At 36.7% G+C, this 13,726-nt stretch overlaps 1 protein-coding gene across 2 annotated transcripts; it reads left to right on the top strand.

The window, feature by feature from the left end:
* Positions 1 to 9,162: 9,162 nt before the first annotated feature.
* LOC147284266 (AP2-like ethylene-responsive transcription factor ANT) lies at positions 9,163 to 12,804 on the top strand. 2 transcript variants are annotated; one of them, XM_086243382.1, is made up of 9 exons: positions 9,163 to 9,725; positions 9,874 to 10,585; positions 10,726 to 10,808; positions 10,997 to 11,005; positions 11,093 to 11,181; positions 11,332 to 11,405; positions 11,502 to 11,552; positions 11,654 to 11,730; positions 12,167 to 12,804. In XM_086243382.1, exons 1-9 carry the CDS (start codon positions 9,377 to 9,379, stop codon positions 12,802 to 12,804), a joined length of 2,082 nt encoding a protein of 693 aa, XP_086099508.1. In that variant the 5' UTR covers positions 9,163 to 9,376. The 2 variants fall into 2 exon arrangements, with proteins under 2 accessions (XP_086099508.1, XP_086099507.1); XM_086243381.1 differs by having other exon boundaries at positions 11,651 to 11,730.
* The last annotated feature ends 922 nt before the right edge of the window (positions 12,805 to 13,726 follow it).

Genomic DNA, 13,726 nt, shown 5'->3' with positions numbered 1-13,726 from the left:
CTATTTCATGGGTTTCACTAAGCCCATCTAAGAAGGTTCATTTAAGTTAGAGGGGATTCATTAAGCCCCACTTTTTTTAATCCCAAACTCACCAAACATGAGCTTAAGGTCTTAACTAAGCCAATCCCTATTAAGAAGGTAAAACAAACGGGCCCTTAAGGTTTAGAAATAGTCCTAGATATTGATAATAATTAGTTAACATTTGGAAGTAATAGTTCTTGGTAAATAGACCTTGAGCAAGTACTTGTTAGACTCACTACTAGCACTACCCCTCAAAACAAGGCTCTCATGTGCCCAATTCTAAGGGGTCAATTCTGATTAGGATCATCGACTCATCAATGAATTGAATCAAATCGACCTATATGATAATTTATGGCCTGTCAAAAGATCAGTTAACGGATTCTCAAGACCATTTTACAATATTGGTTTAGTTGACAAAGATTACATAAAATTGAACTATTTTCATCACTCATCAAAACATTAAAAGGAAGTTAGAAAAGGATTGTGGTAAGGGTTGCGAGTTGGCTAGTAGGATCAACTCGTGAGTTGGGCTTACGCCCATGTATGATGGGTTGGCTCATGACCACCAATGCCAGTCCTGACTTTTTAGAGGCCTGGGACGAAATAAGCCTTGGACACCTTACTAAGTCGATACAAACCATAATTTTAAATTTAATTTTTTTCAATATTATAATACATATATATAATTGGGCCCCCCATTGAAAGTGGGCCTTGGGCAGTTGCCCCTAGCGCCCATGCTCAGGGCCGGCTCTGATGACCACAGATGGGCTAAATGGACCAACCCATAGGACTAAGCCATACTCAAATTAGACCCCAAGTTGAATACCATCATTAAGAAGGTTGATCCAGCGTATTGGATTCGGCTATAGCCCTTTTGATGACATTGAGCGAAGTTTTAAATGAGTTCATGGAGCAAATTGAGCATTTAACAAAATTAGAAAATAAAGAATCTCATATAGTTCAATCATCTTTTAATTGATTTAAGTGTTATTCCTTGGTATGAGTAAGCCCATCACTCTTGACTATATCTTCTCTCTTTGCTTAGGGTTTCTCTACTTCTCTAGTGCCTTTCAACATCCCTCTAGGTTTAATCTTCTTTTTTCTAATTTTGCTTCATGAATCATGGTACTATGAGTGTGTACAAAAATAGTAAGTTCTACTAACATGCATTTGGTATAGTATATTGGATTTTATAGCATAAGCGCATCGTAGTATAACAAGCGGTTTATCTTTATTAAAGTTTGCACTCTCGATGAATAGAATTTTTTTATATAATAAGCTAGAGTTAACTTTTGATTTTTATTTAGACCTAAAATATCTTAGGATCGGCCTTGTGCTATCTTATACCAATTGCCATTACAATGCTTGCACAAAACAGGAATGAAATGCTCTGTTAATTTGTTTACAGGTCATGTGTGTTTTAAGAGTGTCCAACAATAGGTCTGTCTTTAACATAATAGTCCATGTATCATGTATGACAAAGACAGTTAATTAACTAAGCCAACCCACAACATTGCTAATTAAGGATTACCCATAAGCCCTTATAAAAAGCAGACAATATGCAGAGAAAAGAGGCACCACCAACCCTTTCTCATCTGCTTCCCCACCAAAAGAAAAAAAGAAAAAAAAAAAGTAAAATATATATATTAATTTGCTGAGGCAGCATAAAGCTCTTTCATTTGGACATGCACCATTTGTAGCAAAATGTTATTGGCCTCTAGTGCCATGGTGGGTAGGAGAATAATGGATTTGCTCATCATTACTTCAATCAAAAAGAGGGTCTCTCTCTTCCTCCATCATACCCTCTTGACAATCTGTCTCCATGAATTGGCCATGCAAATTTCCATGCAAGATTTATATGATAAAAAGGGCAACCTCTATTATTTGATTGATTGGTCAATTTACTTTTTTTTTTTTTTGGTCTGACCAATTTTCTTTTTGGTGCTCGATTTTTTGAGGTTTTGTTTTAGAAAAATGAAAATAAATAAGAGAAACAAAAGGTTGGTAGTTACTATTTACCCTTATGCGCTTGGCACAAAGCCAGCAGTGGGGGCCTGGGGGCAACCCATAAATCCACTCTCTTCCCCAGACCTATGGTTGTTGGAGTTATTATGTTTTGAATGCAAAATCATTTTAAAATTTGAATATTATGGTTATCTGACGATCAATTTAAAATATATATTCAATATAGGGTGAATTACACTTTGATTTTCTTAAGTATAGGTTGTTTTTTACTTTGGTGTCCAGTGTTCAAAATGTTTCAATATGAAATTTAAAGTATATGAAAATTGCAATGTGCCTTTTCTGTTAATTTTAACTGCATATAGTATGTGTGAGATTCATTTATACTGATGTGAACAATAAATTTATGTCACGTGGACAAATAAAATAAACCAAATAACAAAAAATAAATTAGAAAAAAGCAGTTAAATTATTATATATCAAAAAATTAAAAAATAACATTAAAACTAAATATAAAAAATTATCTCGTGCATCCCTACTTCTCCCTCTATCTTTTTCATTCCCAGTTTTTTGTTTTTTAAATTTTTAAATTTTTTAATTGATTTTTATTTTTTTAACCTATAAAATTTTAGCTGAATTTTTTAATTTTAATTTTTTTTCTTCCACATAACGTAAATTTACTATTTTCTTCATTGTAAATGAATCTCACACATACTATATGCAGTCAAAATTAACAGAAATGTTAACAAAAGGGGCACATTACAATTTTCATAAATTTTAGGTTTCATATTGAAACGTTTTGAACATCGGGTACCAAAATAAAAAATGACATATACTTGAGGGGTGTAAAGTGTAAATGATCCTTCAATATAACATATCAAATTATCTGTTCATATGATTAATCGTCTGGGCATAACGACAAGTCACAAAAGGCTTAACATCATGTTGTTTGGGCCTAAGCCCTTCCTAGGCTCCTAGCCCCTGACCTACCAGGCTCCTCCTAGGCCACGACCTCTTAGGCTCCGGCCTCATAGGCTCCGGCCCCATAGGCTCCGGCCTCATAGGCTCCGGCCCCATAGGCTCCGGCCCCATAGGCTCCGGCCTCCTAAGCTCCAGCCTCCTAGGCCCCAACTCGTGTCAACTCACTCGGATCCTCGAGACCGGTGACACGTGGCGCTCCTACAGTGCAAGTCATCACAAGGGACACGTGTCATCACCGGATTGGTTGACACTCTTCCAAACGTACTATAAAAAGGTACCTTCTTGTCACAAAAAGGACAACTGAAATCATTATTATACTATTCACTCACTCTGCTCTCAGATCTCTCTGAACACTGACTTGAGCGTCGGAGGAGCTTTGGCCGGCACCACACCGGTGCCCTTCCCGCTCACTTTTGTGTACTTGCGCAGGGTGTTTTGGATATCATTCTCTCTCATTACTCACCAGTCGGACCCAGCTACCCGTTCCTGCCCCACTTCGACGTGTCGTCCTCTCAGTGGCGGGTCAACGGGCCTACGTGGTTCGACTCGACGTTGACTGCTTTACCATTTTTGAGCATCAACATTAGTATTAAAATCAAGAACGCAATCCCAATGCTCTTTTGGAGGATGTTTCACTTTGGAGTTGGACTATAAAGTTATAAATAATCAAAGTTGTCTTAGCATTGTGCTATGGGTTTTATAAGACTTATAATGATTAGTGGGATATATATAAAATGCATTTCCCACAAAAAGAATGTTCTCAAAGGGTTCTTGGTTCGTCAACTTTGAGAAAAGCTGATCGTCTCCCTAAAACTATATGTTCTTTAATTACAAGTACATGCATGATGCATCCATTAATATGAATTAGTTTATAAAATAGTTTCACAATTAAAGTTAAATCCCTAAGCTCATGGCTCTTAGTTAGGATGAGGGTGACTTCTAATTAGATCCCACCCGAAGTTAATTAATTGCAGTGACCCACCTCTCGGCTCTCACTATTTATGTAAGAGCAGGTGTTGACTACAGCAAGTGAACAAGGGCGGCCAAGCATAAATTAAAGCAAATGCAAAAGATTTCGCACTGTCTGGTCTTGCTCAACAATAATTCTAGATTTTGTTACAGTAAAATTCTTATAAATTAATACTACAAGAACTAAGAGAAGTTATTATTTTAGAGGGATTATTTATATATCGATAAATGAATAATTTATGGATAAATAAATATTTATTAATTTAAAAAGAGTTTTATGTTCTTTTGTTCATGTATTATTTGTTTTTTTACAAAGATACATGTATCTTATAAAAAAAAAAACAAAGATACATGTATGACTTCAAATTTTTAAATGGACGTTAAGAACTAAAAGATCAAGTAATTTCAAGATAAGTACGTACATATATGGATTATGAACTAGAAAATCAAGTGTATTCTAGATAAGTACATATACATGCATTTTCGAGATAAGTTAAGAATAACTAGAATATCAAGTATTTTCAAAATGAAAAAAATATACCAAATGTGGTGTATGCATTGCAAAAACTTAAGAATGAGGTTCAATTCGATTTAGGTACAAAGAAAAGGCAAACGACTTTAGAAACATATTTTTAGAAAGAGCTGAATTGAGAAAATAGAAGTTGTTAAGTAAAAAGTTCCTTAATATGTATTATGAATTTTTATGTGCTATTTCTTTTATGTATTTCATTAATTATTAATTTATACATTCACTAGTCCCTAAAGGATTTTAAGAAAAAATATTATTTTATGATTTAGCGAGGTTATTATTTTAGTACACTGGCCCGAATTAGGACAAAAATATTTTATTATTTAATTGAAATTATTAATTTATCGAACATTCGAACATTCGTTTATAGAGGTTTTATTGTAGTTTAATGGTGAGTCATGTACTCTACATTTATCGTAAGAGATAATTAGATTTAAGTCCTTTAGAAAAACAGTTTTTAGATGAAGACCGGACGTGTTTTAAAATTTATAAGAAAATCTTTTTAATTTATAATAAAGTATTTCTCCGATTTGAAGGGTATTTACCTCTATTTGAAGGGTATTTCTCTTCTTAGGATGTAGAGTGGGCTTTGTAGAGGCTACATGTTAAGTTTTAACTCCGTCCAAAATCTCGAAGTTAAAACCTAATATAAAACCATCAAAAAAGAAAAATAAAAGGACTTAATTAAAAGAGTCCATTAATTATAAGGTACTAACAAAGCAAAATATTAACCAAAACCACTCAATCTATTTTTATTAACTTGCGGACACTATCTACCAGCCCCCCAAAATATAACATGCAGACACCTTCTAAAAGAAACGCATCACAACCAAACCAACTACACAAACAGCCCAAAACTGATCTTTTTTTTTTTTTTTTTGCCAAATCGATCTCTTTCTTCAACTTTACCAAATCGACAATTGTTCATCTTCACTCACAAGCATCGTTCTGCAACTGCAAGCCTGCAACTCCAAAAAAACTGCAGTTTCACTTGCAGTTAGTAACTGCAACTGCAAGCCTGCAGTTTTAATAAACTGCAGTTTCACTTACACTGCAACTGCAAGCTTGCAACTCAAAATAAACTGCAGTTTTAGTTCATTTGCAGTTTCAGAAACTGCAGTTAGTAACTGCAACTCCAATAAACTGCAGTTTCAGTTCACTTGCAATGTTCCAGAAATTGCAGTTTCAGAAATTGAGCTTAAAAAAAAAAAAATCAAGAACCTTCTACTGATAAGAAACCAAAGTAAAAGTCTACGTACCACAAGCTGTGATCATGCCCAACCGAGGAGAAGTCAGAGTGGTCAGAGTAGATCTAGAAGGCTTCGATCAAGCTCTGAGCAGATCCATTAGAAGGCTTCGATCAAACACGAAGAAAGAAAAAGAGAGAGAGGAACCCGGCAGCATTACTCCCCTTTCTCGCATCGATTTGCTGCAGGTGGCGGCCAACCGGCAGCGGGGAGGGTGGGTTGAGTCGGCGCCGGTGTAGGGAGCACACCGGTGGTCGCCATTCGTTGGGGGAAGGCCGGAGCAAGAAGCTTCGGTGTGGAGCAGTGTGGAGCGCGAGAAAGAGAGAGAGAGAGAGAGAGAGAGAGAGAGAGAGAGAGAGAGAGAGAGAGAGAAAATAACATATTTTTTTAATATCATAACTTACAAATGTGACCTTATTGTTAAATTTGAACAATAGGTATAGTAGATGTTAAATAAAATGTTTGTCATGTATCCTAGAGTAATTAATTCTAATTAAAAATCTTAAATCACTACCAATCTTAATCTAAAAAAAACTTATAAAATAAACTGAATTCTAAATCTCATTATCGTAATTAAAGACATCATCTTGGGCTGGTATGCTTTGCATCACTGTAATATTAAGATTGCTTTAGTCCATATATATGAAGGAAAAAGCTAAGCTGCCCCAGTGCCCCATATAGCATCTTTTTGTTTAACTTTTTTTGTTTTTTTTTTTTTTGCGGAGTAACACTAAAAATAAATGCTTTTTGTTTGATCTGGCCCCTCTTTTAGTCTCTTGTACCAAATTAGGTCAAGGATTGGTTATTATGAAATTAAAGAGTTCTGTTCAAGAAACATAATTGACGGTTCAAAGTCATTTGTAGATGTTGTTAGCATTCTTCTAATTTAAATGAATTATAAGTTGAGATTTTTTGATGAATTATTAGATTATAGAATGATTATTGAGTTGTAGCAAACTATTGTTGTGTGTTTGCTCCACCTCGAGTGATGATCACGTGTCATGCATCTTTACTTAATCATCGACTTTGATATTAGTTGGAGTGCCACATCTTTCAACTACCTATGTTATACTGATATTATCTTCAACTTTGTTACATAAAAAAGTGTTAAATTTTATAGTAAATTACTCTCAATGACGAAAAAATATAAGTTACTTAACTGAAAATACACCTAAAAAAATTATTAAAGTGCATTATATGCGCGTACATGCGTCCATTAGCGTAAAAAGGTTGTCGAGTGCTCGACATTCTTGGTGAGGACTTGGCAGATGCATCCTCGGCATGGAAAATGCAAATGCACATTTGCATATGCATTTTGAGCTAATTTTGGACTTGTATAAGAAGTTTTAAAGGCATTTTGAGCTAATTTTTGAGTTGTATATACAGTTTTTAGGATGCACATGCACTGTATTTGTTAAGCGCTCAAAGCTAATTTTTGTCCTGAAAGTAAATTTTAGATTGAATGGATTGTGGATTAAATTTTTTTTTCATTTTGACCTACTAGGTAAAGTACCGTAAATTTTATTTCAAAATGGTTGGATACAAGTTAGATAACCTACATAATATTATGCCATGTACAGATGTACTTGATTTATATAATAATTTTAAAAAAAATTAAAGAGAATCCAATGTTGTTTTCTATTGTTTAATTTTTTTCAGAATTAGGATAAGATTTCAATCGGACCATCCAGATGCAACAAACATAAAAAAGCCAACCCAAGTCCAACCAAATCACCTTCAGTGAAATGTCTTGTACCGAAAAAAGCTCCATTTAAAATGGAATCTGGCCCAATCAGTACTAAGCTCATTGAAGAGAACACTGAACACTTGTGAAGGTTTTCCAGAAAAAAATAGGCATAAATTCAATTTAGACATATAATTATATAAGCTATTTCAACGGAGTTTATGAACTTTAAAATATTTCAAATATACACTCGATCTATTATCTAAATTGAAAAATGAATTTATGTCCATTGATTCGTTGAAAGATCAGTTAAATAACAGCTTGGCTTTTGTTGACCGGGATTACTTGACGACGTCGCGCTATTTCAGCAAACATTTCTCACCGAATAAGCGACACGAACCCACAATTTAATAATAATAGAGAGAGTGAGAATTTGTGGGCCCGTGTCAGGGGTTAGGTGGACCCGTATCGCTCATTTCCTGCCAAATGAGCGACACAGGTCCACCTAATCCCTGACACGAGTCTACAAATTCATCATCTCTTTCTCGCTCGTTGAACACAAGTGAGAGATTTATATTCGAATTTAGAGGAAAATGTGATGTTTTTTAGAGACTAAATGGTCAGGAGAGCGTTCAACGAGCGAGAAGGAGGTGATGGGTGTGTGAGCCCGTGTCAAGTGGACATGTGTTGCTCATTTGGCGGGAAATATATGCTGAGTTGGTGCCACATCGCCAATTAATTCTTGTTAGCAAAAGTCAAGTTGACATTTAACTGATCTCTCAATAAATTGATGGACGAAATTTCATTTTTCAATTTACATAATAAATCAGGTATATATTTAAAATATTTAAAAATTTGTGGACCCCGTTGAAATAACATATATAATTATGTGTCTAAATTAAAATTATGCCAAAAAAATAATACGTACTAGCTGAAGTTGAAAGCCAAGGCAATGCAGTCAAAGCATGAGAGGGGCAAAATCTGTGGTGTGGTGGCCAATCAGACAGAGTTTTCTGAAGACGGCGTCGTTTAGGGGTTTGTCTTATACTCTCCAAAGTTGACATGGTGGATATACTAGACTAGATACCTATCTATCCTGTAGTAGTAGGCTAGTAGCAAAGAGAGTGAGTAGGTCCAGTACACAGAAGCTGCCTACTGGTTATGAAGTGACTGGAGGGACAGTTTGTCTTCTCTTTCTGCCCCGTGAAATCAATGGAAGTCCTCTCAAGTCTCAACATTAAAGCAAAACCCAGTCACATTAATATGCTGCACCCACTAAACCAACTATAATTAGTCAATAAATTTTGGTAGAGAGAGACAGAGAGAGAGATTGGGTAAAATTGGGTCATTGGTAGTGACTTGTGAGTGACTGATGGGTTTTTCTGGGCACTAGTGAATGAGCAGTGTTTACCCACATGAGAAAATGAGGTCTCCTTCGTACACTTTCCTTTGGGGTCTTGTTATTAATCTTTTTTTGGAGACTGGAGAGTGATCTTTAATTAATGTGAGTGAGTTTAAGGGATCTTAAAGAAAAGCAAAAGAAAGGCAGAGAGAGAGAGAGAGGAGCGTAGGGTGGTAGTACTAATAAAGAAAAGCAAAAGATCAAAAGGTCTTTCTCATACACAGATGCCTATGGAATGCGGGAAGGATACCCAGCATTGCTTGCTGGAATTCATTCTTTTTGTTTAGTTTAAAGGGCCTTGTTTTGTTCTCTTTACCTATCTTTTCAGAGAGAGAGCTAGCATAGCATAGATTCAGTTGCAGAGGAGTTGGATTTGTTTAGAGGAGTGTTAGATTTTGTCCAATCACCTCTGCAGCTAGCAAACAAAAATACCCAGTTTCAAACTAGAGGAGGGGAGAGGCAAGCAAAGCAAAGCAAATCAAAGCAAATCAATGTTAGTATGATTAGTTTATATGTGTCCCAATGATTGAGTTGCCTTGCCACAACAGAAACTTACCAACAACCTCAAACCTTGAGAGACCATGAAATCCATTAACAATGATGCTAACAACAACAACCACAGTGATCATAACTGGTTGGACTTTTCTCTGTCTCCTAATATGAAGATGGAGGTCCCTTCAGAGCCTCATCATCATCATCATCACCATCACCACCAAACACAGTCCTCTTCTTCTTCTGTTTCTGCTGCTATTACCCCTTCTGTTCCAACCAGCTTTTTCCACTCCCCACCTCACTTTAACTATGGAATGTACTATGGAGTTGAAGGAGATAACAATGGCTTGTACTCTCCCTTGTCCATGATGCCACTCAAGTCTGATGGCTCTCTTTGTATAATGGAGGCTCTCAACAGGTCCCAGCAGCAGCCTCAAGGTTAGACCACAAACTTCTACCATTTCAATTTTTTTCTTCTGGGCTAATTTAATTTCTTGTGCTTTGGTAAAAAAAAAAAAAATTGTACTTAAACTTGTGTATTCTTCTGTTTTTTTTTTTTTTTTTTTTTTCACTTTTTTATCTGAAGGAATGGTCACAACTACTTCAACTCCAAAACTAGAGGACTTCTTTGGTGGTGCAACCATGGGGACCCATCACTACGAAAACAATGACAGAGAGGCTATGGCTCTCAGCTTGGACAGCATGTTTTACCACCAAAACCCAACCCATGAGCCCAACAACCAAAACTTGGTGAACCATCTTCAGCACCAGCAGCACAACCCCAGGCACCAAGAACACTCGGTACACCAACAGCAGGTTCAGAATCTTCAGACCCAACAACAACAGTACTCATCATACTACTCTGGCCTCAGAAGCCAAGAGATGATCATGTTGGAGGATCACAAGGAGACCCACATTGCAGATTGCACTCTCCAGCCTCCAAGAATGGGACTTGATCACAGCATTTCTGATATGAAGAACTGGGTTTCAAGAAACTACTCAGTCAACCATGCAATGGAGCAGAACATGATTGGCTGCATGGGTGACAATGGAGGTGAATCTGGGTCTATTGGGGCAATGCCGTATGGGGATTTACAGTCTTTGAGCTTGTCCATGAGTCCTGGCTCCCAATCCAGCTGTGTCACAGGCTCACAGCAAATCTCACCCACTGTGACTGAGTGTGTGACCATGGATACCAAGAAAAGAGGGCCTGAAAAAGTGGATCAAAAGCAAATCGTTCATAGGAAGTCCTTGGATACATTTGGGCAGAGAACCTCTCAGTATAGAGGAGTCACAAGGTTTGCTCTTTCTTGTTCCCTTTGGATTTTTTTTTTTTTTTGGTAATTTGTAAGTGAAAAGCTCTTTATTTGCAAACTGGGTTTTCTCTGTTTCTTCTTTAACTTTCTGATTTCTTGATGGATTTCTGCTAATCAATTAGGCATAGATGGACTGGTCGGTATGAAGCCCATCTATGGGATAACAGTTGCAAGAAAGAAGGTCAGAGCAGGAAAGGAAGGCAAGGTTTGTGAACAAAACACATGCAATCTATGTTCAGTACCCACAATGATGTTTTAATTCAAATGGCTGTGCATTTCTTTTTCAGTCTCATTCTGCTTTTGACCTCACCGTTACCATATGTTGCTGATTTTTGTTTTTGCCTTTTGTTTTTCTTGCTTGGCTGGGGATGCTAATCAAATGATGAATTTCAGTCTACCTGGGTATGCCTTTTTATTCATAATCTGGTCAAGCATTTTGAACTGCCCTACAATGTTCTTTATCTAATCATTCCAAGTTGTTTATTTTAGGAGGTTATGATATGGAAGAAAAGGCTGCAAGAGCTTACGATCTAGCTGCACTCAAGTATTGGGGACCATCCACTCACATAAACTTCCCAGTAATCATTCTTTTCTCTTTGCATTTTTTCAATCTGTGAAAGGAGGCCTATATATACACATGTATATTTGGGCCTATATATATATGTATATATAGGCCTATATATCTTCGTTTTGGTTGCTGAAATGCAACTGTGATTCTGATCTGGCAGTTGGAGAATTATCAAAAAGAACTTGAGGAAATGAAGAACATGAACAGACAAGAATATGTTGCTCACTTGAGAAGGTAAATCTTAGCTCTTGTTCATGCTACTAATGGTGCATTCACTTAATTAATATATGTTTTCTGGTTCAATGTATGACATAAATTTGATCTTTGCAGGAAAAGCAGTGGATTCTCAAGAGGGGCTTCAATGTACAGAGGAGTGACAAGGTCTTATTAGCTGCTCATATAAAATATTTATGATAAATGTCTCAAAAATAGTAAAAATAAAGAAATTCTCTGAAATCTCTATGTGTTTATCTGTGTAGCAGACATCATCAACATGGAAGATGGCAAGCTCGGATTGGAAGGGTTGCTGGAAATAAAGACCTTTATCTTGGAACATTCAGTGAGTGGACTTTGAAACTTGACTTTAGTACTTTACAAGGCAAACATCCATTTTTAGATGGTCTGAATTTGAGTACGTATATATCCTTCAACCATGTTATCATTATTATTAGATATTGGCCAACAGATTGAAGGATGTGATTTATGACTTTAAAAAGCCAATCTTTGAGGCACCCTCAGCTCTTTGAACTCCATGTAGTCTTTTCGGTCACTTGGATATATTATATGATTCTAGTGGTCAATGTGACTTAGCAACTAAGCCTACTTTAAGTTATGTTACTGGTACTATATTTGTGTACCACATTGTCGACCAAATTAATAATAGAGGTCAAATTCGTATATACAAGTGGGTTTCACTTATATTAGAGAGATGCGGTATAAATTTATGGTTCAAATAGTTTTATTGAAACGCTTATGTTATCTTACTGTAATCCTAGGCACCCAAGAGGAAGCTGCTGAGGCTTATGACATAGCGGCTATAAAATTCCGTGGACTGAATGCTGTTACCAACTTTGACATAACAAGGTACGATGTGGATCGAATTATGGCAAGCAATACCCTTCTTGCTGGGGAACATGCAAAGCGAAACAAGGAGACCGGACCTGCTAAAGAGGCTGCTGCTAATCCCAACCATGCTATTAACCATGTCAGCAATGGTGAAACCACCATTGTCTCATCACTGAAGAGCAATGAATTAGGTGAAGATTGGAAAATGGCCCTCTATCAGTCCTCCCAGCAACTTGATCAACAGAAACAACCAAGCACTGAAACACACAAACCCCAGTTTTTCTCAGTGGCCCCAGACAATGTGATTCAATCAGAGGTAGACGACTCAGCCAAAATGGGGACTAATCACTTGTCCAATGCCTCTTCCTTGGTGACAAGCTTGAGCAGCTCAAGAGAAGGCAGCCCTGATAAGTCCAGCCTTCCAAGTTTCTTTGGAATGCCTCAATCTGCATCCAAGTTCTTCACAAGTTCAACTAATACAGTGAGTTCTTGGATTCCAACAGTCCAATCCAGGCCAGGACTATCCATGCCTCACATGCCAATTTTTGCTGCCTGGACAGATGCATAGGGCTTGTGTTGTTTTGTTCATCAGTGCAAAGTTTTGAATCAACATGCAAAACCAGAAAGAAAGAAAGAAAGAAAGAGAGAGTTCATGTAGTCAATGATGGTCTTGGTGGGGCCTTCTCTGAACAATGTTAAAGAAAACTCCACTCCTTCACTACTCATGTTTTAGCCTATCTTATCAATTATCATATCAAAATCTTTGAAAGAAATTGAGGGAAAGCATTAAAGAGGCTAAAGATTGAAGTTAATTTGTGAAATGATTTGCTATGGTGTTCATAATTTGTTCAGCTTTATTGGTCCTGTGTTGGTACAGAACCAGCTCAGTTTGTGTCCCAATGATGCTGAGACATGATACCAGCCCTTTTACTTTAGGGCTTTGACCACCACTCACCAGGATCTGTCTCAGCTCATCAATATCTTCTTTTAGTTTTGTATGTGCATTACAATAACATCATTACCGATCTCCTTTTTTACCTAAGCTTTCTCCAAAGGTAGCAGATATTCCCCTCCCCATAATTCAAAGTAAAAAGGGTTGAAGGGAGTGGAAATGGATTCCCAGATCAAAACTTTATGGCTTTGTTAATGATTAATATGGGCCATTAATACTGGGAATTTGTCTGCTGTTTTGAATTGAAAGTACCTCTTGCTGTTGGAAATTAAACCTTAAAGTTGTTTCTTTCTAAGCCCACTTACACTAACTTGCTGTGTAAACTAATGATGCCGGCATAAAAGCAATACCATGTCCTATTGTGGGCTACTACAATCAATCCCATGTCTTCACACGTGCGGGGGTAGAAATGGTCACTTGTATGAATAATTAGTTACCATTACCATAACACACCCTCCTTATAATGGGTTAGGTTCATAAATGAATAGGTAACCTGTTTTGAAACGGCACAGAAACATTATTAATAAACTAGGATAAC

Source organism: Dryas octopetala, chromosome 5, assembly GCF_963921425.1.
Source record: "Dryas octopetala chromosome 5, drDryOcto1.1, whole genome shotgun sequence".
NCBI lineage: Eukaryota > Viridiplantae > Streptophyta > Magnoliopsida > Rosales > Rosaceae > Dryas > Dryas octopetala.
This window is presented reverse-complemented; position numbering and strand designations above follow the sequence as displayed.

Coding starts and splice junctions, on each gene's coding strand:
- LOC147284266 (XM_086243381.1), top strand. CDS start 9,377: ATGAAATCCATTAACAATGATGCTAACAACAACAACCACAGTGATCAT. Junction 9,726..9,873: donor GTCCCAGCAGCAGCCTCAAG/GTTAGACCACAA, acceptor TTTTATCTGAAG/GAATGGTCACAACTACTTCA. Junction 10,586..10,725: donor CAGTATAGAGGAGTCACAAG/GTTTGCTCTTTC, acceptor CTAATCAATTAG/GCATAGATGGACTGGTCGGT.